This window comes from Capsicum annuum, chromosome 3, assembly GCF_002878395.1.
Source record: "Capsicum annuum cultivar UCD-10X-F1 chromosome 3, UCD10Xv1.1, whole genome shotgun sequence".
NCBI classification, from domain to species: domain Eukaryota; kingdom Viridiplantae; phylum Streptophyta; class Magnoliopsida; order Solanales; family Solanaceae; genus Capsicum; species Capsicum annuum.
The window spans coordinates 13190355-13216103 of record NC_061113.1 but is presented as its reverse complement, the minus strand read 5'-3'; the positions used below and the strand labels follow the sequence as shown (position 1 = coordinate 13216103).

The following is a 25749-nucleotide window of genomic DNA, read 5'->3' as shown; positions in this document are numbered from 1 at the left end:
AAATTATGTAAAACTCTCCTTATCTAAAGAATGGTTAAATTAGAGTTCTAAAATCACTAATTACCAAAAAAGTGTTGTTTTTAACCATGATCTCTAAAATAATTTAGTGATTTATGTAACAAATACATAGATAAAATCGAGAAAGCATAACACGACTTTAATTGCACTCCATCAAAAGAACCGTCATTGCACTAATCTACTGCTATACAAAAAGTTGAAAAAAAGTCAAATCATAAAAGTCCATTATACTTAATTTTATCCTGAGTTTCTATAAAATCTTTATTTCCACCTAAACTCATGACTTTAATTACAATATAATCTAAAAATTAAGTGCCCTTTACATTCCCCACCCTCATCCTCACCCCTACCCCATGTTTCACCGATTATATAAAGACCAACTGATGATGCCTTTCCTTATATTCATAGGCAAAACAAGAAATATGAATATGAAGAACTCTATCAACTTCCAATTAGTCCCTATACTTTTCAGAATATGAAGAACTCTATCAACTTCCAATTAGTCCCTATACTTTTCATTTTCTTTCTGCTACACCATCCAACATTCTTGATATTGGCAAATTCAGATGAAACTACACATAGCTTTCTTGTAAAAGTCCACAATGACATGAAGACTGAGGTATCACTAAAATGTCTGGTTAATGGCAGGGACATGAGACTTCATCCAGTTTTTTCTGGTAAGCAAATTACTTTGATGGAAGTTGTGATAAAAGATCAGAAGGAATACATGGCAACTTGCGATATATTTTATCGTAACAATTTTGCGAGATTTGATTTATTTGATTTAAATAGGGATATTGGAAGGTGTGATGGTGGAGAGTGCATTTGGTATCTTAAGGATGATGGTATCTATCTTGGTCAACCAATTTTACAATTTGCTTGGAATGTAGCTATTGATGTTTGATTTTTATTTTCCCCTGGAAATAATATGAATGGGAATATTAGATTAATTACTTAATATTATGAGTTGTGCTTGTTCTTGTTTAATTTTACTTTTAGTACTAACTTTTACTTAGCCGATGTAACATAGATTTATTCTCACGTGTCACGGGGTCAAGTTCTGTCGAAGACCAAAAAACAGTATGATATTTATGACTAAATTAGAGAGGGTAAAAGAACGAGTCATTTTATTTTATCTACTGAATTTTGAATCGTGAAGCAATTCACCCTTAAAACTTTCTTGTTATAAAAAAATGTATATACTTATATACCAAATTAAAAAAAAAAAAACAAGTTATTCCTGTCAACTTGAGTCAACCCACAGTACCCATGTAACCTAAAACTCGCATCATCTCTATTGTGAACCAAACTAATTTTGTATGGGCCTATGGATTAGAAGTAGTGAATGAGGCTGATTCAATTGGGAGTATTGGGACGCATAAAATGATGGAGAGTTTTATTTGGAATCTAAATCGAATTAACATATGGTTTAAAATGACTAGCAGTTAGAAGGAAGAAGTCTATTCGTATTAAGTATAGTGACTTAGGCAAGGTCTATGTTTCTCATCTCTTATTTTATTTTGCATCCTTGTTTTTTCCTCTCTTTCTAGTTATCCCATGTCCATGTTTCTCTACTTTCTCGTTAATGGTTGATTTCATATTTGTATTTCATTGTAACTCCGTTCAGCGATTAGAATATAATTCAGTATGCGTGTGTTGAAATTGAGTTTGTTACAATCCCACATAGTGTGTAAAACTTGCCCTGCCTTGTTTGCCATCCCTAACTAAAAGGATGACCTTCGACCTATGGTCCAATCTTTAGCCCATATTGACTCTCTTTTTGATAGAGCCTAATTTTCGCATCATTGACAAGATTCAAGTTTTGAATTCAATTCATATTATTGTAAATTTTTTTTAAAGTTCTGACTCAAGTTTAGTGAAAGAATTTGAGCATAAGTATTTTGACTTTATATAAATACTTGTATTGATTTATTTAATTTCTTACATGATTATTCAAATAACTTGATTTGACTACTTTAAGTCGCAGTCAAACTAACAGATGCATTTTTGAGATGCGTTCTTACGGTTCAACCACATAAAAAAAAATCAGGCCCACATAAAAGAGACAACTTTAATTGTTGAAAAAAAAAAAAAAAAACTTAAAAGGAACTTTGTCAGATTCTCCGTGAGATGCAAAGACATAAGAGTGATGAAGCTTTAAGATTAGGAAAAAAAATAAAAAAGAAGCCAGCATGTCGATTACAATTTAGCAGAATTCGGTAGCATTGACATAGATTTTATATTTTGGTTGAGATATTCACATAATATGTATAAATAATACTTGAGAACTTTTTTTTTATTTTTTTGTTTCCCAAGGTATCCCCACAGCGGCCAGTCGTGAGACTAATTCTCAGTTCCTCGATCAGCGCATTTTGCTGTAGGGAACTGGCCACAGAGTTTGCTCCATTCGTGAGACTAATTCTCCATTCCTCGGTCAGCGCATTTTGCGGTAGGGAACTGGCCACAGAGTTTGCTCCATTCGCCAGACTAATCCTCCATTCCTCGGTCAGCGCATTTTGCGGTAGGGAACTGGCCACAAAGTTTGCTCCATTCGCCAGAGGCGGGAATCGAACCCCCAACCTCTTGTTTAAGGGATATAGCGTTGAACCACTATGCCAACTCTGATGGTTGGTTACTTGAGAACTTTTTTTAAAATCTGAAGTTCATAAATTCAAAGTTTTAATTTTTTCTTATTACTTATACTTTCTTTTTGGTTTATGTAAAAAAAATATTACAATTTTTTCTTAATATAGAAGTAATTTAATTTTAAAGTACTAATTTTTCTTTAGGAATTAGGATGTGTCTAGTATGAGGAAAAAATATTTGTATAAATAACATAAATATCAAGCCTTTCAGTAATTATACTCTCTCCCATTTTTTTAATTACTTTACTCTCTTTCCCTATTAATATACATAACATAGCCAACATATAGATACCATTCTGTGTATATATTGAGATTTTTGTAATATATTTAGGGAGTTGAGATTTTTTGTAATATTAAAAATATAAGTTGTGTATTTGTATAATTTTTAGAAAATATATTTTTCACATTTATTATCGATTCCTAACCTTCTCACGCATTCCACCCTCATAGCCCACATGTAAACTATTGGCAATGAAACATCGAATCCAATAACTTTCGCTAGAGTATGTATATATGTGAAAGTCTATTAAAATATAATAATATAATATTTGAACTAATTTTAACCGTGCGATAAAATAATATTAAAAATCTTAAAAGTTAATCGTATTAAATTTAACTTCTGACCCCCCTCCCCCCATAAAATGAGTAAGCTTTGTTGTTTTTTTATATATAATATAATATGATATAATTATATATCATAGACTGAAAAAAAAAAGGATTCTACATATCTCTAGGTGCTAGCAATTAATGTATTGTATCGACTATGATGGAATGTAGAATCTGTTAGCACTTAACATATACTACTATAAAATAAGCAAAAGGAACAATTCCATTGTAAAATAATCTACATGTTCTTTCTGCCTATTTTAAGTAAATAAATAATATTCAATGTTATCTATGGAACTTATTATATGCAACGAATAATTGAGAAAGCTTAAGAATTTTTTAACTGCATATATTTTCTTTCGGTTGATAAAACGAATGTCAAAATTGAAGTGATATGCTTAGATAAGGTTAAATTATTCCAATTTAGAAATAATAATGTTTTTGGTATTCCATGAAACCAAAATGACATGGACCATAAGCTCACAAGTTGGAAATGTCAAAATCATTTCTTGCGCACATACACCTTTGAAGTTTGATCTTTTTCTTGATCTCATGCATAGCGATAACTTTATATAATAAATTGCCTTTAATTTTTCATAAAATAAAGAGCCGAAAAGTCTATTTATCGCTTTAACACATATGCACATAAACAAAATAATTCAAAAATAAAAATTTAGTATGATTTAAATTGATGTAATCGATTTTAGTAGAAGTATATATACACAACATATTATGGAGAAAGGAGTACCTACTAGAACACACACCAACAGAGCGAGATTCATGATTTAAATTATGCATTGACTTTTATTTTTAACATTGAATTTATTGTATTTTTAAAATTATGCATTCTGACATATATTGCAAAAGGACAAACATTTCAGTAGAAAATGTATGTAATAATTACTATAAAGAAGCTGCTAAAAGCATCTCAGGTTCTATGGTGTAGTGGTTAGCACTCTGTACTTTGAATCCAGCGACCTGGGTTCGACTCCCTGTTAGGGACCTTTTCTGTTTGTTCATTTAGTTTTATTTTCTCTCTGCAATTTTGGTTCTGTGAAATTTAATTGTTGAAAAGGAAATAATTGGATTTGGCCACGTTTTGTATTTTCCTTATTGTTTAAAGTGAAAAGACTAATCAATAAAGTTAAATGAATGGTCTAAAACACTAGACAAACTCAACAATAGCGGCAGAGCTATTGCTTTGCTTACGGATTTGATAAAATTCAATAACTTTGATTTTTCAAATTCTGTATTTTTTACTTAAAAATTTATATATTTAAAAATTAATCAAAAACTCAATAAACTACTTATTTTAAATTTTAAAATTAATAAATTTTAAATTCTGGCCCATCTCTTCTTAACAGTATTATATATAAATCTAACAAACTTCTAAACCATCTAATGGTGTGCAATGAAAACAGGAAAAATAAGTTTTTTTTTTTTTTCTTTTTTCTAACTTCAACATGCTCAAAAAGGTGTCATCTCATCACCTGCTCAATTTGCAATGTCCTTTCAACTAAAACTACTAAGCAAAAAAAAAATTAGAATATAATATTCTTCATAGATAAAACAGAACAAAGAATCATTACATTATAAAAACCAATAATTCGAGGCTAGTATGCTCCAAGAATTTTGCCCTCCTTGAAGGTTCTTCCTCTTTTTTCTTCCTCAGTTAATTATTACTATGCTATCATTAATCAACTTTTATGGTTATAATATTCCTCCTTTTGCAAATGTGAAGAAATTTTCTCCTTTAAAATCCAAGACCTTTGGTCTCTTTGCAAGCAACAAATCTCATACATACTTAGCCAATATGGAAGAAGAAAGCAACAAATCTCATATTTACTTAGCCAATATGGAACAAGAAAGAAAAGATGAAGTTCTTCAAGAGAGATCAATGGATATTAGTCTTAAAGACCTCTCTAAGCAACTTGAAGATTTTGCTAAGGTTAGAAATTGGGAAAAGTATCACAGCCCTAGGAATTTGCTACTTGCCATGGTAAGTAATTGTTTTACTATCGATTTTCTATCTTTTAGCCTTTAATATGATCAAACCTAGCATCTTCATTCATAGTAGAAATAGCGTTCTATGACGACTTTTAGATAATGTATTACAAAAATAGTCACTGTCGTGAAGTTTCAAATTTTACAAGTGAAACTTCACTAGTTTAAGCTTTTATTGAAAGAACGCTTGATTGAACAAAGATTAAGAACTCAACTTTCTACAAAATAACCATTTACCTTGGAAAAAATTGTTCAACTTAAATCATAAGCCTTGTTTATTTTGGATAATGGACTAATTCAATGTTAGAGCACCCTTTGTGGAGGGAGTAGTGAGATTAATCTTTAGCTGTTTTTTGAAACTTAGTTTCATGACGTTTAAAGTGTATATATCACCAAATATAGAATGTTTGAGTATTGATATTTTTGAAGCATATTTCTCCACTTGTTCAAAGATTCATGAAAGAGGGAGAAAAAAGTGCTAATAGCACCTTTGACACCTCAATTATTGATAAATTTAATTCTATATCTGATTTAGCATATTTAATATTTAATTAATTAAAATATGCACTTTTCAATCCTTTTACTCGTAAGTATTTATAAATTTATCATAATTGTTAACCTTTTAACCATTTAGCTATGCACCAATTATGTAAAATTTACCGTTACTTCATTTTTTAGGTAATTAATTAATTCTAAAGATAGTTTAAATAAAACATATTTCCTAATCCCCTAATCTTCTTGGATGTGTTCATTTGCACCCCAAAGTGTGGTCTGATTGAGAACAAGATTTCAGGTTCATATCTCAGTAGAGGCAAAAACACTAGGTAATATTTTTCTGTCTCTCCAAGCATTGATTGAAAGAGTTATTTGCAATCTGTGTGAAAAATCTGTGCGATTATAGTTGACTTTGACAGAAATATGTGCAATTACACAGAAATTGACTTTGACACTATAGTTATTTTAAAAAAATCATATACTTTCCGCATCAAGTGATAAAAACACACATTTTAATTCATTGTGGATTAAATGTCAAAAAGTCAAAATATCACGAGGGTCAAAATCAATATTTATTCGTTATCGAAGGACTAAAAGTGCTATTATCCCCTTTTTTTTTTGTTATGTTAATTAGTGATGGTGCTAGGACAACTAAAGTAGGATAAATTTATTGAGGTGCTAGAATATGATTCATATAATTTATTTTTGTTGTCCAATTGAAAATTCAGGTAGGTGAAGTAGGGGAGCTATCAGAGATATTCCAATGGAGAGGAGAAGTAGATAAAGGGTTACCAAATTGGGAGGAATCAGATAAAGAACATCTTGGTGAAGAGTTATCTGATGTTTTGCTTTATCTTATTAGATTGGCTGATATTTGTGGTATTGATCTTGGTGATGCTGCTGCTAAGAAGATGATCAAGAACTCTATCAAATATCCTGAGCCCAAAGTCTTTTGACGAAATGAGGATTTATATAATCGAGCTCAACTTATTTGTGACTGAGTCTTGATAGCTATTGTTATTTTTACCAAGTGTATCATGAGAAGAGTTTTTGGTTTGTGATGAAGGAAAAGAAATGATCATTTTGGTGAGGCTAACAAATAAAAAATATATACACTTGTTATTAAACTTTTGCCTTTGTGCATTACTTACAAGTTTCCTTCAACATGATTACAACAGTAACTCTGATATTTCGATCTCAAACAAGTTGAGATCGATTAGATCGTATAAGCTCCATTTACATTGATCTATTTTGTATAGAGTGAATACACCATAACTGATTAATTTTATGTGAATTATTGTTTTATCATGACTTTTTCTTTATTCAAATTTGAGATTGAGAAAATGACAAAAGATAAACAACTAACTAAAAAGTTGAAAAAAAGTGGATGTTATTCTTTGTTTACATGCCAAAATAGTAAAAGTGCATAGTTAAAGAAGGATGGATTCACTTTTCTAGCGATGTACTTTCCTCTATTTGACTACCCATAATGACCTCAAAAATGGACGGTCTTCGATTTTGATCTCGTTTGTCTTACGAGCAAACCTTTAAGATCAATATATTTAATGTAGTTTTATAAGTTGAGGCTCGAGAGGGTAGAGGTACGTTGATCTTATTTCTATCTTGAAAGGTAAAAAGACTGTTTTAGATAAACTCTCAGGTAACGAAAATAACAAAATCAATGAAAAAATCAAGACAAAATAGTACACAAGGCATAAAAAAGCTTACCAAAGAATATTGCCCGGCCATAGGGCAAAACTTACTAAGCTTGAAGTTTTGTCCATATGGCAAACCGCAAGATCAAAAAGTTTAATGTCACTTACTCAAAAGATTATTTTTGTAAATCATCCAGAGACAACAAAAATGATGCATGCTGATCACTTTATGACTTCATTTAAAAAATAATCACCATCATGTAATTTTAAATTCTATGTATGAAACTCTATAAAATTTTCACGTGTGAAATTTGAGGTCATAATAATATATTTTTTTCCAATTACCGGAATTGAAAAGTGACTATTTTTTCAATTTTTTGATTTTTCGATGACCCTTTCCGCACATATCGTAAAAGCATCGGCTAATTTGAAAAACCGTTAAAACTCCCTTCTATCCTCTCTTAATTTTGCATCTATCACAAATGCACTAACAACTAATTCCAAAAAAATAATTATTATATTTCACTTCTCATAAAAAAAAAAGAAAGATATGTAGCTGAAAAAAAAAAAAAAAATAACGCACAAAATCATCTGACCTGCAACCTTATTGTTCCACATCTAGACATTGAAATCCAGGTTCTTTTTCTATTATTCCTAATTGTGCTCATTTTATTATTCTTTTACTTGTCATGTTGGTGTTTTTCTTTTTCCATGATCTGATTTTTTCAGCTGTTAGAATTTGAAGATAAAAAATTTGGGCTATTGGTGGATGGTCATTATATACCTTTAATGTCGAATTAGGATCAATTAGGACAGGTTTAGAAGGATTTTATTGAAATATTTGTTTGGAAATTTACCCTTAAGCTAATCTGACCGTCTTGCTCATTACTGAACTTGTTGAGGTTGAATCATCAATAGAACAAAAAATAAAAATATTAAGGACAAAATTAGGATATATTCTGGGAAAATAAAAATTTCATTGCACAAAATGTTCCTTTCTCATGGAAATAGGTGAAAATTATGAGACGGTTCAAATTCTAGAGGCAAAAAACTTTAGATGATTTATTCCCATATGTCTAAGTTGCGGCAAGCAAAGTCACGTGAAAACGTGGAAGATAGCCGGTAGCCCCCACAAAATAGTTGAAGTGCATGCAAAGTGGCAAGAAAACCACCATTATTGACAAGAAAAAAAGAAAAAAAATATGGATTGTAGGCCATCATGATGGTTCAAGATTATGATAGAAATGCACAAGGCACTATGTTGCTCAGACTCTTAATAAACATCGACCGGTGTGTGCTGGATCATCCAAAGTAGTGCATTTATGGAATATCCGACGCGAGTACTACAACATTTTTGGAGAATCTTGAACGACATTGTCTAACTTGCTATTTAAATAAATGATGGCTTTGAACTTTTATGTGCAGAAAAATAGGGAAATATGGAGGGAACAATATTTTCCCCTGCTTTGGAAGGAATGAAGAATGTCAAGTCTGAACATGGGGAGCTAATGACTAAGCCTTTCTTGGAAGTTTGCAAACTTGTATTGCCACTTCTAGGTTCATACTTTTCTCTAAACATCGTCCTGAATATTACTAAAAAAATCAATGCAATGTCACGACGATAATGATTATTTGTCTGTGTTACCCCTGAAAGTATAGTCATCCGATAGGTTTCTATCGGTTGTTTTTCACTGAATCATCTATTGAGTTCTTGTTCTTGTGCAGTCTTGGCCTATCTAGATTTCATATGCAGCTAGATTGTGCAATGCATTTGGAAAAACGAGTCAACAGGGGTGCTCTGTTACATATTTTCTATCTAATTTCTGTTACTAGAGGCTGCATGATGCATATTTGGATTCTTTTATATAGTTGTATCTGTTTATTTTAAGTTGTGTAACAAATCAAATTTCATTTGCCACACTGATGCCAGATAAATTTGGAGCTGCTATGACTGTGGTTAAATCTGACATCAGCGGAAATATATCAGTGAGTTAGTCATATCTTTGCTTCCTCTTGTTTAAATATTACAAATACCGCGACTTGTGATGCAGACTTCACGTTGAAAAGCTCTCACCGATGTTTCATTATTACGAGTATCATCCTGAGTACTAATATTGATCTAGTGGTTCAACTGTGATCGATTTGCACTTATGATGTTGTTGCACCTTATGTTGAACAATTTGAACAAACTTACGGAACATTTATATCTTACATTGGTCCTAATAGTGAATTAATCGATGCCTGTTTCCTTGCAGAGGTTGGAATCCAAGTATAACGATAATCCATCGAGATTCAACTACTTGTACAGTTTCGTACAGGCAGAAGTTGAGATAAAGACTGCTAAATCTTCATCCAGTTGTAGCAATGGTCTGCTATGGTTAACAAGGTGCGTGACTGTTGTTCTATGTTCTCGTTAGAAAAAAAGAAACTAATTTACTTCATCTTTCGCGCATAACATGAAAGAGAGCCTTGGAACAATGGTGAAGTTGTCTCCTTATAGGTCACAGGTTGAAGCAGTGGAATCAACCACTGATGCTCGCTTCAGTGGCTTAGGGTGCAACCCTTTCCCGGACCATAAATGAATGGGGGATGCTCAGTGCACCGCTCGTGCATAAGCCTGCATTTGTTTATTTGATGAACAAACTTTGCTACCATAATGTGAAATAAATTAAACTAATCGATCATGCTGCTGATGCTGCAGAGCCATGGACTTCATAGTGGTGCTCTTTCAGAATTTGGCTCAGCATCAAGATTGGTCAATGTCCCAAGCTTGCAATGATTCCTACTCCAAGACTTTGAAGAAATGGCACGGATGGCTCGCTAGTTCAAGCTTTACGGTATTTACTTCACCGTGTTTTCAGTCAAATAATAGAACTAATACCAGGATTTCGGACAAAATATAGCATGGAAAAGTCTGGTTTGATACTTCCTTCGATGGTACATTAAATCTTTTCTACCTATAAGACGAGTTAACGTGTTTCTAAATGTGATCCATAGGTTGCAATAAAGCTTGCTCCAGATAGGAAAAAGTTCATGGAGGTCATAGGTGGCAATGGTGACATCTACGGTGATATGGAGAAGTTCTGTACGATGTTTACACCTATACTTCAGCAGATCCACAAATTTCTGGTATGACATTTATATACTCTTTTCAAGTTTTCGACAAGACTAAGGTTGTCTTAAATTTGTAAATGATGCACCAATTTTTGTTGCAGACAAGTGTCGGCTTGGACAGTATGAAGGCTTCATGATCAACTTCTCCTCCAGTAACAGCATTGTTCTATTTTTACCATATATGTTGCTTTTGTTTTCATTTCATTCTGCTAAAGTTATATGATATTTTTCTCGTCAACATCTTATATTGTTTGAAAAAATTCAAGAAAGATACTCTACCCCTTAGATTTCCTGTTCACATGTGTTTACCGTCGATTTGGGACAGTGAATTTGTAGGTTGGTTAAGAGCACGCATTACGGCTTAACTTCGAGTTAGTAGCGAAAGTTTACAAAATAACACGTAAATGCGCTAGGTCCCAAGTTCTATATATTTGCTTGTCTCCGAGTCGAAGATTTCACAGTGATAATTGCCAGGTCCCAAATTCCTATATACAAACAAAAATTTGAATAGAGGAATCTGTTCTAATAACTACAGAATAAAGGAGATCAATGTGTAGATATAGTTAAAGATAGCTAGAACGAAACGGTGAGTCTTCTGACAAACGAATAATCTTGAAACGTAAAGGATTTGATTTAACTTAAGTACCATTACCTTGACAGTCGAATACCTCAGTTTTGGATCCGGCAACACTTTCCATTCTTGAGAACTAGGTTTGCAAATGTAGTACCCATGACTATTGCTCCTTATTGGTCTCACACAACACAAAATCCCTTGCTTAGAAGATGACTCAATTTTAACGTGGTTCTAAATGTGATCCAAAGGTTGAGATGAGGCTTGCTCCTTAGTATCGAAATGCTTGGTTCACTAAGTCCTTAGTATCGAAATGCTTGGTTCACTAATTGATTTTCATTATGACTATATTATTTTAATCCTGTAGACAGTCTTAGATCCTACAAAATTAACTTATCTTTAACTTTATAAATTAGAATTTAGAAAATAAGGGAATAGCAAAAACAAGGAAAGCAATGATACTTTCTAAAATTTATGATGCAAAAATTACAAGGTAGAAAAGCGTTAGTGTAACGAGTGACGTTTCATATATGATTTGATGACCAAAACTTAACATTTTTACTCGGTAATAATAGGTGAAATTAACTACATTTCAACAATATATATATATTTTTTTAATATGATCGACAATGAAACAAAGAAATATTTGCACGCAAATAAATGGATTGGATTATTTAAATCAAGACAAATATTTTAATGAATAAAAACAACGGTAAAACACAATTTTAGACACTCACCATGTCTGACAAAAAATAAAGTAAAATAAAATGACTAACTCGACCTTTTAGACTCTCCACTATCAGACAAACATATAAAAGCAAAACCAAAAAAAAGGACTCCAAACTTAGAACATTCTTAGACATCCCCTTATAAAGAAGATCAACATAATCTTTTCTCTAATTAAAGCCTCAAGTTTAAGTTTGTTCTTCAGCTACGTTAACTACTTCATCTTCATCTGATGGAATAGGAATAGGAATAGGCTCATTTGAATTTGCAAATGTTAAATTTGAACCTCCAACATTGATGCTTCTTTCCATTTGTTGCCTATCGATTGGTGGTGCTCCGCCCATCTTCTCGGCTCGTTACGATTCAAAAATATTGTTGGTTGGGCAACAGCTCTATCATTTCTTTGCAAACTCGCAGGTTGTGGGACAACAGGTTGAGATGATGGAGGATTTCCTGGCAAAGCAATATAGGATGCATATACATGAGAACTCATAATGGTTGTTTGGTCGGACAACAATGGGTGAGTAACTTGTACATGACCTATAAATTCAATATAAGTACGGAATATTCCATAGCATACAGGGCAATGAAGTAGTACACGAGAAGGTATTAAAACTAAAGGAGAAAAATTTGCATTATTCATATTTGAAGTATGACTGACAAACTTTTTCTCTAAGTCAAAAATGATAGAGATCAAGTACCAATGAAGGGTATTTATAGGCTGCTCATGTTATAACCTTCCCCCCTTTATTTATGTGGCTTCTACTTTTGTTATGGTAAGTTCCATTTAATATTGCAATGATTGACAGCTTCGTTACCACAAAATTCATATTTTGGTGATCTATTTTTCCAAATTTGTTGCTTATATTTAACTCACCTGCTGTAGCAGACTGATTATGTTTTCATTAGTGAATTACAGCAATCTGATTATGTAACAGACTGGTTATGTTAACTATCATTACATTTGTTGTTGTAACACCCCGCAAAATTTCAACATAGTACCTCACCGGGTATCATGCTTGAGAAGCTAGCAATTTGAAATCTTTGTAAGTGTCAAAAAAATGACTTAGCTTTATTTTTAGCTTCTAAACTTTGATGTCCCCTAAATCGATCTTTTCAACCCCGAAACTTGGATTTTAAAGTTGATACACGTTCAGGGATATAAGGAGGGGGTCTCGAAGAAGTTTTGAATTTTTTGGACAAGGAATGGAGTGTGTTTGGATGTCGAAAATAGTGGCTTGGCGCGATGTCGACGCGCCGCGTCGATGATCGCGTCGCTGAAACAGTGGCTCAACTCGATATCGTCGCGCCGCGTTGAAGATCGCGTCTATGGAGCAGTAGCCCAATGTGATGTCGACGCATCGCATTGGTTAACGCGTCGGGTACCCAGTTCACATTTTTCTTTTAAATTCTAGGTTTGGAGGGGTATTTTAGTCTATGTACCTCATCTAAACCCTGTCATAACACGAAATTAGAACATGTTTAGGGCTAAATACATCAAAAACCACTCATATCCTCTCAAATCAAAATCCTAACCCTTTCCCTAAAGATCAAGAGTTCATCCTTAAGATAAAGAATTCTAAGAACTAAATCAAGATTCGGGTTCCACTCTCCCTCCTAAGTAATCTAAGGTACGTGGTACTATCCTAAACCCCATGGACATGAATTTTACTGTTTTAAAATTAGTTTTAAGTATATACATATATTATATCTACAAACGAAATTGGTTTCGAGATTGTTGATGATTATGCGTTAAGGATTTCATATTGTTATAAAGAAATTGTGGAGATTGTGATATAGTGCTTCAAACTATCTATTGCAACATATAACCAACCTGTTGCAACGAATGAGAAATTCATTGAAAACAATAAAAATAGATCACTCAATGTTGCCAAATGAGTTATCTGTTGGAACTATTATCAACTGTCAATATTATTTAGGTTTCTTCCAAACAGAAGAGTCGTCTGTTGCAACAGATGAATGATCTGTTAGATTGTTCATCTGTTGCATCAGATTTTCATTGTTGCATAAAATTTTCATCTGTTGCATCAGATGGTATATCTATTGCATCAGCTTTTAAGCTGTTGCATCAGATAATTCATCTGTTGTAAAAAAATAGTACCAGGATTTTGTTCAGTAAAATAATAGCACTATCACCATTTAATACCAAATACACCATTTTTACCAAGAAAAACAACAAATTAACCCAGCAACACCAACACAACACGCACACTAAGAACATCAACGGTGGCCAAAAATCACCAACATTATTGTTTTACGTTTGTACAAACACAAACAACAAATTTTGATTTCAAAAAACTCAACAAACACTAACAAATCGAATCAATAGTTCGACAACAAGAACTACAATAACAACAAAAAATTATATTTCACACCGAAAAGAATAGAAAAGAAATGCCAAAAATTATGGCTTTTTTCAGTCCACATTTTAAATTTAAGAAAGAAATATTGAAATTGTTAACCAATACTAGAAGAAAAGTTGGTTCAAGTTCCTCATTTTCTTCATAACTAAAAAGACATAATTTTTTACCTGTGAAATAAGAAATGGGACGACGAAGAACTCGAAGTTGTTGTCGCCGAAGAACACTGCTGTCACGTCAATTGATGGTTAAAAGTTGAAAAGAAACTCGCCCAACTATTTTTTGCCGAAGGGTGAAGTCATCGAGGATTAAAGGAAGAAATTTTGCAGAACTGTTGGTTGGGAGAGAGAGAGGAGAGAGACGGTTGATGATTTGGAGATGAGAGGGGTGTGGGTTGATTTGTATTTTTGAAAAGATTAGAAAGTTTTGAAAATATTAATCTAGTCCACAATTAACTTAATTAAGTTTCCTAATTATGTTTGACCCTTTAAGTCGGTCTATGTCACCAATCCTTCATTCAAGACTTAAATGACACATTTCCTTCAATTTTCTCCATATACTTTGGTATGATATTTAATATTTTGATATATTATTTATAAATATCAAATATCATATTGAATATGAGAAAATTTTAATATTCATATTATATACCATATCAAAAACTGCAATATCAAAAATTTAATTTGATGTTTCAATTCGGTATTTTTTTCATACCATGTCCACCTCTAGTCAAATATATATACACACACATGTATATATATGAGGCTTTAAAATATGCTGATACGGATGTGTCATACTTCTAAGGCCTCCAATTCTATTTTTCTTTTTTTTTTTCTCTCTATTTTTTGATATTTTTTCTCTATATACATGCTATAGTAAAATAATTAATAGTAATAGCTTTTATATTAAAATTTCTTAAGTACACTTTCCCATTTACTCTTTATTTCCCCATTTACTAAAAGCTATTATTATTAATTGCCCTGAACTGATCATTAGAGAACAACAACAGTGCTTACTCTCTAATTTTTCAGGATAAACAAGAAAAGAAGTTTGAGCTGTGTTTACGCTCTAATTTTTGGTACACCATTAACATTTCTCTCATTTTTGATCAACTCGAGATTATCTTTTCCTTTGATTTGTGTATGATACATTTGTGATCTTCTTGATGCTTTTATTTTTGACTTTCAACCTGGGATTGAAGTTTGACTTTTCTTACCTAACCAATTCCTGAACCTGACTTGAAGGATGTTGTAAGGGTTCAATGAGTGCCTATGAATTTTCATGGGTTGAGAACATTACTATTTGAACTCGACTTCAATTTCAAGTTTAGTCAAGTGGCTTAAATTATTATTTCAGGTACAAAAATCTATATGTTTTAACACAAATTTCAATACTAAGTTCAAGAACAACTTTCAAAAACTACAATGAAGTTACAACAACTTCAAACAAGTCCAAATGAATAATCAAATGAACTATCAAAACGAAGTGTTTATCAACTTTAAGAAAGAAGATGGAACAGAAAATTGTAGAATCAAGTCCACCGAATGCCCGGTGTGTCCTTAAGAAATTTATTTTCCTCAAGTACCTGAGGTTATAAAATCTTTTCTCCCAGGATAAAATGATTCTCTTTTTGAAAATATGGGTACCTTAAATTTTCAGAAACTTCGAACACACTCAACGATTTGATGATCACGTGAGAGTTTTTAGAAGAAGAAGAAGATTATTTTTCTACTCAAAAATTGTCTTTACCTGAGGAAAGATTCAGGTATTTATAGCCATCAAGGTGTTGCTTCATGAAGAGGGAAAATAATTCAGAAAGGTGCACTCCTTCATAAAGGTGCAACTCTTCGGAAAATGTGCAACTTTTCGAAAAAGTCACAACCCATTGGAAAGGTCATAACCATTCAATTCGAAAAGGTGTCTATTCAAATTGCATCCTTTCTCTTGGTCTTTTTGAAAAAAACAGCTATTCATTTTTTTATTCACACCTCTTAAACCCCAACATAAATGAATTTCTTTTTGAATTTTCCTTTTGAATTTTAGTTTGACTAAGATGTTCGTCTAGGAGTTTTTGATTTGTTGAACTTGTTAAAGGTCATGTTTAAACAATATTTATTATGGTTTAAAGATTAAAAAAAATTGCTTCATCTCAAAAAGACGAAAGCAATCATTTCTAATATGTGCCTACTATTTTTTCTAATGCCGTGGAGATTCTTTACTTAATATACAAATTCAAGAAGGTTTTGGCTTATCAAGAGGTCCAACTTTGATCTTAAGTTTTACTTTTATTAGTTCATATATCTCGATAAGAATCATGAAATTGGACCATAGGACAATTGTGATCTGTATGTCAACCTTTCGTATATTATATAATATTGTGTTTTAGTTTGTTCATTTTGTCTTTAAAGTTGATTTTAATTGGGACTTTGTAATGTATTCACTACCGGTTGTTGTTGATGTTTGACTATCAATTTTATACTCAAAACTGAATTATTTTTATTCATTGAATTTTAAGGTTGGTAACAAGGTGTTTATTGATTGGAATACTTTGCTAATTGTTGCTCGGGTTCTTTAAAAATGTCATCGTATGCATATTGGATTCTTCAAAAATAAAATAATTACCAATGAATTATTCAAATCGTCTTTCTGTTTTTCACAAGCCAAAATCCTGCACTACAGACAAACCTTTTGAAATGCCACTTGAATGCCTATGTTGAAATGGCATCGGGTAATTATAGATTAGATGAAAGGTAATTTATTTTTATTAAATTTTATAATTTAGACCACATTAGTTATGATTCTTTTTTTTCTTTATAGTTTATGTTGTTGATTGATGTTTTTTTATTTTTGAATGTTGATTAATCATATTATGGAAATTACTAAAATTTCTTTATATTTTTTTTACACCAATCATTAATAGTTCAACAACAACATTACTTATTTTAAGTAAAGATGGTAAAGCACCGTCACTGAAATTTTCAGAAGAAATTTGGTGCGATATTTGGAGTCTTTTGTGTTCGATTATGCCAGAGAACTCAAGGTCTATTCTCTATTCTCACAAAAGTCCAGTGATCCAATTCATTTCTCACAAAATCAACATGCCTTTTTGAATACAAAAAAGAAAAAAAGAGAGATTTCGACAAGTACCTCTTTGAAAGTTTTAGCTCCGTCGAAAAACGTTAAGCAACTTATTTCATTCATAGGTTACTGCTAAGCAAAAATAAGTAAATCAGTAGGTCTCGTACTCTATTACAACAATATTTGTCCAGTTTGAAAAATCAATGATAATTCTGCATCTTCTCTACTCATTGAACAACTTACTATGGATCTCTGACTTTCTCTCTCAACAAGCACAGCATATGCCTTGTTGATGTTTGGAGTTAGTTCTACCATTAATATCTGACTTCTTGATTCCTTATAAATGTCGTTTAACCCCATTAAGAATTGCATTAGTTTTTGCCTCTCCATATGTGCAGTAAACTCCCTAGATCTAAGGCAATTACATAGTGGTGGTACTATACTAGCAAATGCATCCCACAAACTACGTAATTTTAAAAAGTAACTAGGAATACTATCATTCCCTTGCACTGTAGTAGTTATAGTTTTATGTAACTGATAAATTCGAGATGCATTTACCTTGTTGAATCATTCACGAAGATCCTCCCAAACTACATTTGCACTTGTTGCATAGATAATTCCTATATGCAAATCCTGTGTAACTGAACTCATTATCCATCGTTGAACAACAACATTGCACCGATCCCATTGATGCCCTGATTTGACTCCAAATTTCCTTTTTTTTCAGAGTGTCATCTATGATTCCTAGCTTGTTCTTCCCAAGCAATTGAATTCGCATAGCCTTACTCCAGATGGAGTAATTATCGGATCCTATTAATTGTATCAAAATGACCGAAGCTCCAGTAGTGTCAGAAGGGTGTAGAAAGAGAGTGTGATTGTGAATAGTCGACGCCATTCTTGAGCTTCAACCAAATATGCGAAAACTATCAACGAGATTTAAACTTCACAAATCGTCTCTGATAAACTCACAATCATTGTTATTTGGATTTGATAACATGTTGAATTTCATGCAGTTGTTCTATCACAATTCACCATTGTAGATTGAATTTAGCTCAGTAAAGAGTACAATTGTATTTCATCATCATTTTTCAAAATAAAAAACAGACTTTTTTTAGTCAAAAATTTATTTAAAAAGAAAGAAAAAACGTAAACATTTAATAAGAAGGGCCGAATGACCCAAATTGATGAAAATGACTAAAATGGCCCAACAAAGAAAATGAGAGCTGAAGCAACCCAATGGCCATTTAATGTCAATACTTTGGTCGAATGGCCATGATTCGGCAACTTCATTAAATGTTGGCCATTAGTTTAAAAATGGCCAGGTGGTGTCTTTTTTTTTTTTTTTTTTCTGTTTCCAGTGTCTTTAACTCTGAAAATTATAGCCTTTTTTAAGGGCAAACCACAAAAATGTAGTAGCTTTACACTATAATTACAGAATGCAACATAGATTTAAAAAATTCACAATATTTGTCTTGTATCTATGTATCTTCAAATACACATTCTATATATAAAAAAATGTATCTTCAGATATATGTTCTATATATTAAAAAAGAATGTGTATTTTTAGATACATACATATATATATATATATATATATATATATATATATATATATATATATATATAAAGAAAAGAATGTGTATCTTCAGATACACGAGTTTTGTAGTGTTAGGCGTTGTTAGAACGTGGATCTTTAGGTACACACTGTTTTGTAATTTTCTTAAAATTAGGTATAATTATATAAGTTGAACACTGATATTTGTATAATTCAACATGTATCTTCAGATACACGAGTTTTGTTGAGTTAAGCATTGTTTGAACGTGCATCTTTAGGTACACACTCTTTTTTAATTTTCCTAAAATTAGGTATGGTTACATAAGTTGAACACTAATATTTATCTAATTTTGTAATTTTTCCATCTTTTAATCCTTTTGGACTGCTATTACTGCTAGTTTCTTTGGGCTTCGACCCACAAATATTTATTTTCAATTATTTTGATTGAATGGGGCTTGACTCAGAGATTATTTGGGCTTGTTCAGCCCAACTCAAGGAATATAATCGAAGTCCCAATGGACTCGACCGACGTTGCATGGAAAGAAAGAGAAATGGATTAATGCATAGTAAATAGTATAAATAACATAAATATCAACTTTTTAAAATTAATTACACTCTCTCCCACTTTTTTAATTACTTTACTCTCTCTTCCTATTAATATACATAACATAGCCGACATATACATAACATTATGTGTATATGTGGAATTTTTATAATATGTTTAGGGAGTCGGAGTTTTTTGTAATATTGAAAACATAAGTTGTGTATTTGTGTAATTTTTAGTAGTAAATATAGTAAATTATGTCAGGTGTCTCCCAAAGTGTTCGATCTTGAATTTTAACCCCCAAATATTTGATCTTGAATCCCCTGCCCCCTCCCCCACCACACTCCTCCCCGCCTCCCCCTTAGTGTGTGGTTTTTATTTTTTTTTCTCACTAAATAAGTTCTACTGTTTTTCTATAAAGTCCCTGACATTTTGGCTGAGGTAATTTTTTAATGTCACGTGACATTTTTGAAATTAAAAATCAGTTTTAGAATTCTTTTTAATTTAATTTGTTATTTAATAAACTGCAACTTTATATAGTTATTTAATATTAAGGGTAAAAATAGAAAATACAATAAAATTATCTTGATTTCACTAAATTACTTGATACCTAAATAATACAAAGTTATCTTGATTTTATCAAAATTACTTGATGGCCAAGTAAAACGAAAGGGAAAATCTGAATTGCCATTATCAACTGCAATTGTTGCTGCTTCAACATACACAGGGCATGTTTCCAACACTTGTTCTGTATTGAATATGAAAGAAGAAAGACACAATATTAGGAAATTTTATACGAGGAAGCCATCTGTTTCCTTTTCTTTGTAATGACAGTTTGTACACAGTACACAGTGTAGTATAAACTTTTTCCTGTTTTCTTCAAGTTCATTCATGTATATTGAATTCATGTTGATAAAAATGTTTTCTATTAAAGACAATTACACATCAAAACTCGAATTTAAGACATCGGATTAAGGCTGAGTGTGTTGTTTGGTTTCTTGAAAATATTTTGTGCATGAATATCTAAAGGTAATTTTAAAAGTATGATCTATCTTTAAGTTCACATGTACATTATGAAAGCATTTTTAATGGTTAGAATGCAAAGTTAAAGTCTAAAGCTTCTTTAAGCTTATCCAAAAAGAGGAGTCTAAATACATTGTTATCAAAAACCATTTACAAGATACATTGTGAGAAAAATAAAGTAACTTCTTAATTCTTTTGTAACTGTGTGTTTTCAATTCCAAACTTGAACGTAAAAATTCATTTGATGAGTTAATTCATTCCTTGAACGGATGAATTCATTTGGTGAGGAGTTAAAACATTCAATTCACCATTAACTACTCTTGTAACATCATTTGTTCTTCACCTATATAAACCACACTATTTGAGAACAAAAAAGACCACCAACAAAGTAAAAGAAAAGAAAAATATCCTCCTCCAAAGTTCTCTACTTTCGGGCAATAGCTTTGAGCAACCTCCAAACTTCCAACCACGAGTGCACGTGTTTGGAAGTAGCTGTGGAACCTTGGGGAGCGACCGTCTAGAAGGATTTGCACCGGAGTAGGGCCAAAATCGCTTTCAAGGCAGTGGCTTGCCACGACACAACATTTGTGACTATTCTCTTACTATTACTAATTCAGTTCCACTATCAATATTGTATTAATCTTTCCAAAAATTTGAAAGCGATTTTCCGTACATACAATATTGATAAATGACTATTTCTTTGAGCAAAACTTTTCCTGATTTTTCAAAGCTAGAGCCATTGGACGGAAATAATTTTAAACGTTGGTCACAAAAGCTTCTGATCTTTTTCGAACAATTAGAAGTTGATTATGTTTTGTTTAATGAACCTCCAATTAGTGGTTCTAACATTACTACTGGATCTAACACTGTTGTGGTTGATGACATTGCTAAAAAGAAATTTGAAAAAGATAACAATACAGTTAGAGGACATTTGTTGAACTATATGACTAATCATTTGTTTGATTTATTTGTTACCTATAAATCTGATAAAGAAATATGGAACAGTTTAAAAAAGAAATATGGTGCCGATGATGCAGGAAAGAAAAAAAATATTGTCGGACAATGGATTAAATTTCAAATGGTTGATAATAAATCAATCATGGAACAAGTCCACGAATATGAAAATTTAACTGCTGATGTTCTCAATGAGGGAATGAAGATGTGCGAGATACTTCAAGCTAATGTTCTACTTGAAAAATTTCCACCATCCTGGAGTGATTACAGAAATCAATTGAAACATAAGAAAAAGAATTTAACTCTCCAAGAACTTATCAGTTACATGAGAACAGAGGAGGCATACCGTCTCAAAGATAAGATGGAAGCTCTTTCTCTTAATACTTCTAAAGCTAACCTTGTTGAATCTTCTAGTACTATTAAAAAAGACAGGTATGAAGGCAAACAAAAGAATGTCCATAGTAAGGAACAAGTGAAGAAGAAAAATAATTTTAACAAGCCAGAGAGTCAAATTAAAAAATCAAAGGGGCCTTGTTTTGTCTGCAGAAAACATGGCCACAGGGTTGTCCAGTGTTATCTAAAACAGAGAGGACAAGATGATGTCCAAGATTATCTTACTGAGGGTGATGAAGTAATTGCTGCAATAATCGTCGAGGACAATCTGGTAGCTAACAAGACTGATTGGGTGTTGGACACAGGCGCTTCAAGATATTTCTACGCTATAAAGAATTATTCCATGACTTTGAGGAATCCACCGATGTCGAGTGCGTCTACATGGGTAACTCCACTTCTGTTGGAGTTATGGGTAAAGGAAATTTTTTACTTAAATTAACTTCTGGAAAAATATTATCCTTGAACAATGTTCTGTATGTTCCCTCGCTCCATAGAAACTTAGTTTCTGGAGCACTTCTCAACAAAGTAGGCCTTAAACTTATTTTTGAAGCTGATAAAATAATTATTTTCGTGGAGGAAACTTTGTTGGGAAGGGATACCTTAGTGGAGGCTTATTTGCACTAAACATTGATCATGAGATTGTCAATAATGCAAATATTTCTAATTTTGCTTATATTGTTGAGTCTATTAATTTATGGCATGGTAGGCTAGGTCATGTTAATATTGCTGCTATTAAAAGACTTAAAAAATGGGATTAATTCCTACAGTAATTATTGATGATATTTCTAAATGTCCTCTGTGTGTAGAAGCAAAGCATGCTAAGAAACCTTTTAAATATGTTACTAGTAGAAAGACCGAATTGCTTGAACTAGTACATTCAGACTTAGCAGATTTTAAGAACACTATTAGTGAAGGTGGAAAAAAGTATTACATTACTTTTGTTGATGACTTTTCTAGGTACACTAAAGTACCTCCTTAAGTCTAAAGATGAGGCTGAAAGCATGTTTTTAAAATTCAAAGCAGAAGTAGAAAATCAATTAGACAGGAAAATCAAGAGATTTAGATCTGACAGGGGTGGTGAATATAATACTAAAACTCTATAAGATTTTTGTAAGAAAAATGGTATTATCCATGAGTTTAGTGCTCCTTATACTCCCCAACAAAATGGTGTAGCTGAACGAAAGAATAGAACTCTTACGAAAATGATGAATTCTATGCTTTTAAGCTCGGGTCTACCTGACTATATGTGGGGGGAAGCGGTTTTGTCTGCATGCTATAGTATTAATAGACAAGATCTCATATGAGTTATGGAAAGGATTTGCCCCTAACTTGAAATTTCTGAAAGTGTGGGGGCGTTTGGCTAAGATTGGTCTACCTGATTTTAAACGAGTAAATGTAGGTTCTAAGACCTTTGATACTGTCGTTATTGGTTATGCTCGAAATAGTGCTGCATATAGATTTATGTCATTAAATGATTATTCTATTTGTGAATCTAGAGATGCAGAATATTTTGAGCATGTTTTTCCTTTGAAGAATGATGTGCCTAGTGATGTGCAAAATAATACTTTTGTATCTATGTCTATTAACTCTCATACTATGCCTTCTTTTGATGATATTGCTAATAAGCCTGAAAATGAATTTAGGAGTAAAAGACGTAGAATTGAGACTAGTTTTGATCCTGATTTTATCACCACCTTCTTAACTGAGGATTTTGATATCGATACTTTAAATGATGAATTAGTGTCTATCTACTTAATAGAAGAAAACCCTAAGACATATGATGAAGCAATGAGTTCAATAGATGTGATATTTTGGAAAGAGGTTATTAAAAGTGAATTAGACTCTATAGTTTCTAATCACACATGGGACTTGTATGATTTGCCTAAAGGTTGTAAACCCATAAGTAGCAAGTAAATATTCAAGAAGAAATTGAGTCCTGATGGTACAATTGATAAATATAAGGCTAGACTTGTGATTAGGGGCTTTAACCAAAAGAAAGGTGTTGATTATTTTGATACTTATTCTCCTGTGAATAAAATAGCGACCATTAGAACTCTTATTGCTCTAGCTGCTATTCACAATTTAGTGGTACACCAAATGGATGTCAAAAATGCATTTTTAAATGGTGATTTAGAGAAAGAGATCTATATGACTCAACCTGAGGGTTTTGTGGTCTCAGGACAAGAGGATAAAGTATGAAAATTAAGAAAGTCCTTATATGGACTTAAGCAGACACCTAAGCAGTGGTATGAAAATTTTGATTTCATATTAATAGTTAATGGCTTTGTTGTTAATTCATCTGATACCTGTGTTTATTTTAAAATAATAGGATCAGACTGTGTGATTATATGTTTATATGTGGATGACATGCTAATCTTTGGCCCTAATGTGAATATTGTAAACGAGACTAAGAAATTTTTATTTTCTAAATTTGAAATGAAAGACCTTGGAAAAGCAGATGTGATTTTAGGAATAAAAATCAAAAGAAATATTAATGGTTTCTTCTTGTGTCAGTCTCATTATATTGAGAAAATGTTGAAAAGGTTTAATTGTTTTGATGTAGTTTTAGTGAGAACTCCTTATGATCCTAGCATACACTTGAAAAAGAATAAAGATTTCAGTATTTCTCCAACTGAATATGCTAAAATAATTAGGAGTGTAATGTTTTTCATGAACTATACTCGGCCTGATATAGCTTATGCTGTTAGTAGATTGAATAGATATACTCATAATCCCAGTAATAAACATTGGCATGCTTTTCATCGCTTGTTAAGGTACTTGAGAGGTACTATGGATTGATGTTTGCATTTTAATAAATTTCCTATTATTTTAGAAGGTTTTTGTGATGCAAATTGGGTGACTGACAATGATGAAGTTAGCTCGACCAGTGGCTATGTGTTTACTTTGCACGTTCTACTATGGAATCTGAATTCATTGCTCTTGAGTTGGCAGGGAAAGAAGCTGAGTGGCTGAGAAATATTTTGACAAATATGACTTTATGGGGAAGACAAATGTCACCAGTCTCTTTACATTGTGACTCACAGGCGGCAATTGGGATTGCTAAAAATAGTGTATACAATGGTAAAAAGAGAAATATTTGCATCAGACATGGTGCAGTTAAATAATTGTTAAAATATGGCATTATTTCCTTGGAATATGTAAGATCTGAAAGAAATTTGGCGGATCCTATGACCAAGGGTTTGACAAGGAAAATGGTCCTTGAATCGTCGAGGGAGATGGGGCTAAAGCCCATGGATTAAGGTAATATGGTGGATACCCATTTATGGTCAAAGGAAGCCATATAGGCCGTCAATAAACACTACATATCCTATCCCTATGGCGTGAGGTAGTGTATTATAAGGTTGGGCTTATTTTTGATCTTAATGATCCATAACCTTTAGGGGGTCTATGAGATAGACTTGATGGATCACCTATGTGAGTGTAAAAGGTTGGTCACCTTTTTATGAAAGACTTGGGTTGTCTTTCTAGAGCACTCATGAAACCCAAGGTTTGTGTGCATGACCATAAAAGAACTTTGTAGTATTGCGGAGGTTGCTTAAAATCAAGAATATGGTATGTGTTGTGGGGGTCCCAACTTATGTCCATCTAGTTTAAGAGTACTTCACTTTTTGGATATTTGTCGTTGCCTCATATCACTAAGTGTCAATTCAAATCGAAAGTTATTGACACTTAAGTACATGTTCCTTTTATTTGCCCAAAAGTGTTCTATTTTTTTGTCTTTGCATTTGTGGGGGATTGAAAGCATTTTTAATGGTTAGAATGCAAAGTCAAAGTCTAAAGCTTCTTTAAGCTTATCCAAAAAGAGGAGTCTAAATACATTGTTATCAAAAACCATTTACAAGATACATTGTGAGAAAAATAAAGTAACTTCTTAATTCTTTTGTAACTGTGTGTTTTCAATTCCAAACTTGAACGTAAGAATTCATTTGATGAGTTAATTCATTCCTTGAACGGATGAATTCATTT

At 32.2% G+C, this 25749-nt stretch overlaps 2 protein-coding genes and 1 long non-coding RNA gene across 3 annotated transcripts; all 3 read left to right on the top strand.

Moving 5' to 3' along the window:
- Positions 1-362: 362 nt before the first annotated feature.
- On the top strand, positions 363-1005 carry LOC107866466. The gene is made up of 2 exons (XR_001672953.2): positions 363-695; positions 811-1005. It is a non-coding gene; the product is annotated as an uncharacterized LOC107866466 (long non-coding RNA).
- A 3735-nt stretch (positions 1006-4740) lies between these two features.
- On the top strand, positions 4741-6899 carry LOC107866467 (dCTP pyrophosphatase 1). The gene is made up of 2 exons (XM_016712522.2): positions 4741-5268; positions 6497-6899. The coding sequence occupies exons 1-2, from the start codon at positions 4954-4956 to the stop codon at positions 6722-6724; spliced, it is 543 nt and encodes a 180-aa protein (XP_016568008.1). The 5' UTR covers positions 4741-4953; the 3' UTR covers positions 6725-6899.
- A 987-nt stretch (positions 6900-7886) lies between these two features.
- Positions 7887-10835, top strand: LOC107866468 (glycolipid transfer protein 1-like). The gene is made up of 7 exons (XM_016712523.2): positions 7887-8059; positions 8849-8980; positions 9354-9409; positions 9679-9809; positions 10125-10260; positions 10421-10552; positions 10639-10835. Exons 2-7 carry the CDS (start codon positions 8863-8865, stop codon positions 10672-10674), a joined length of 609 nt encoding a protein of 202 aa, XP_016568009.1. The 5' UTR covers positions 7887-8059; positions 8849-8862; the 3' UTR covers positions 10675-10835.
- The last annotated feature ends 14914 nt before the right edge of the window (positions 10836-25749 follow it).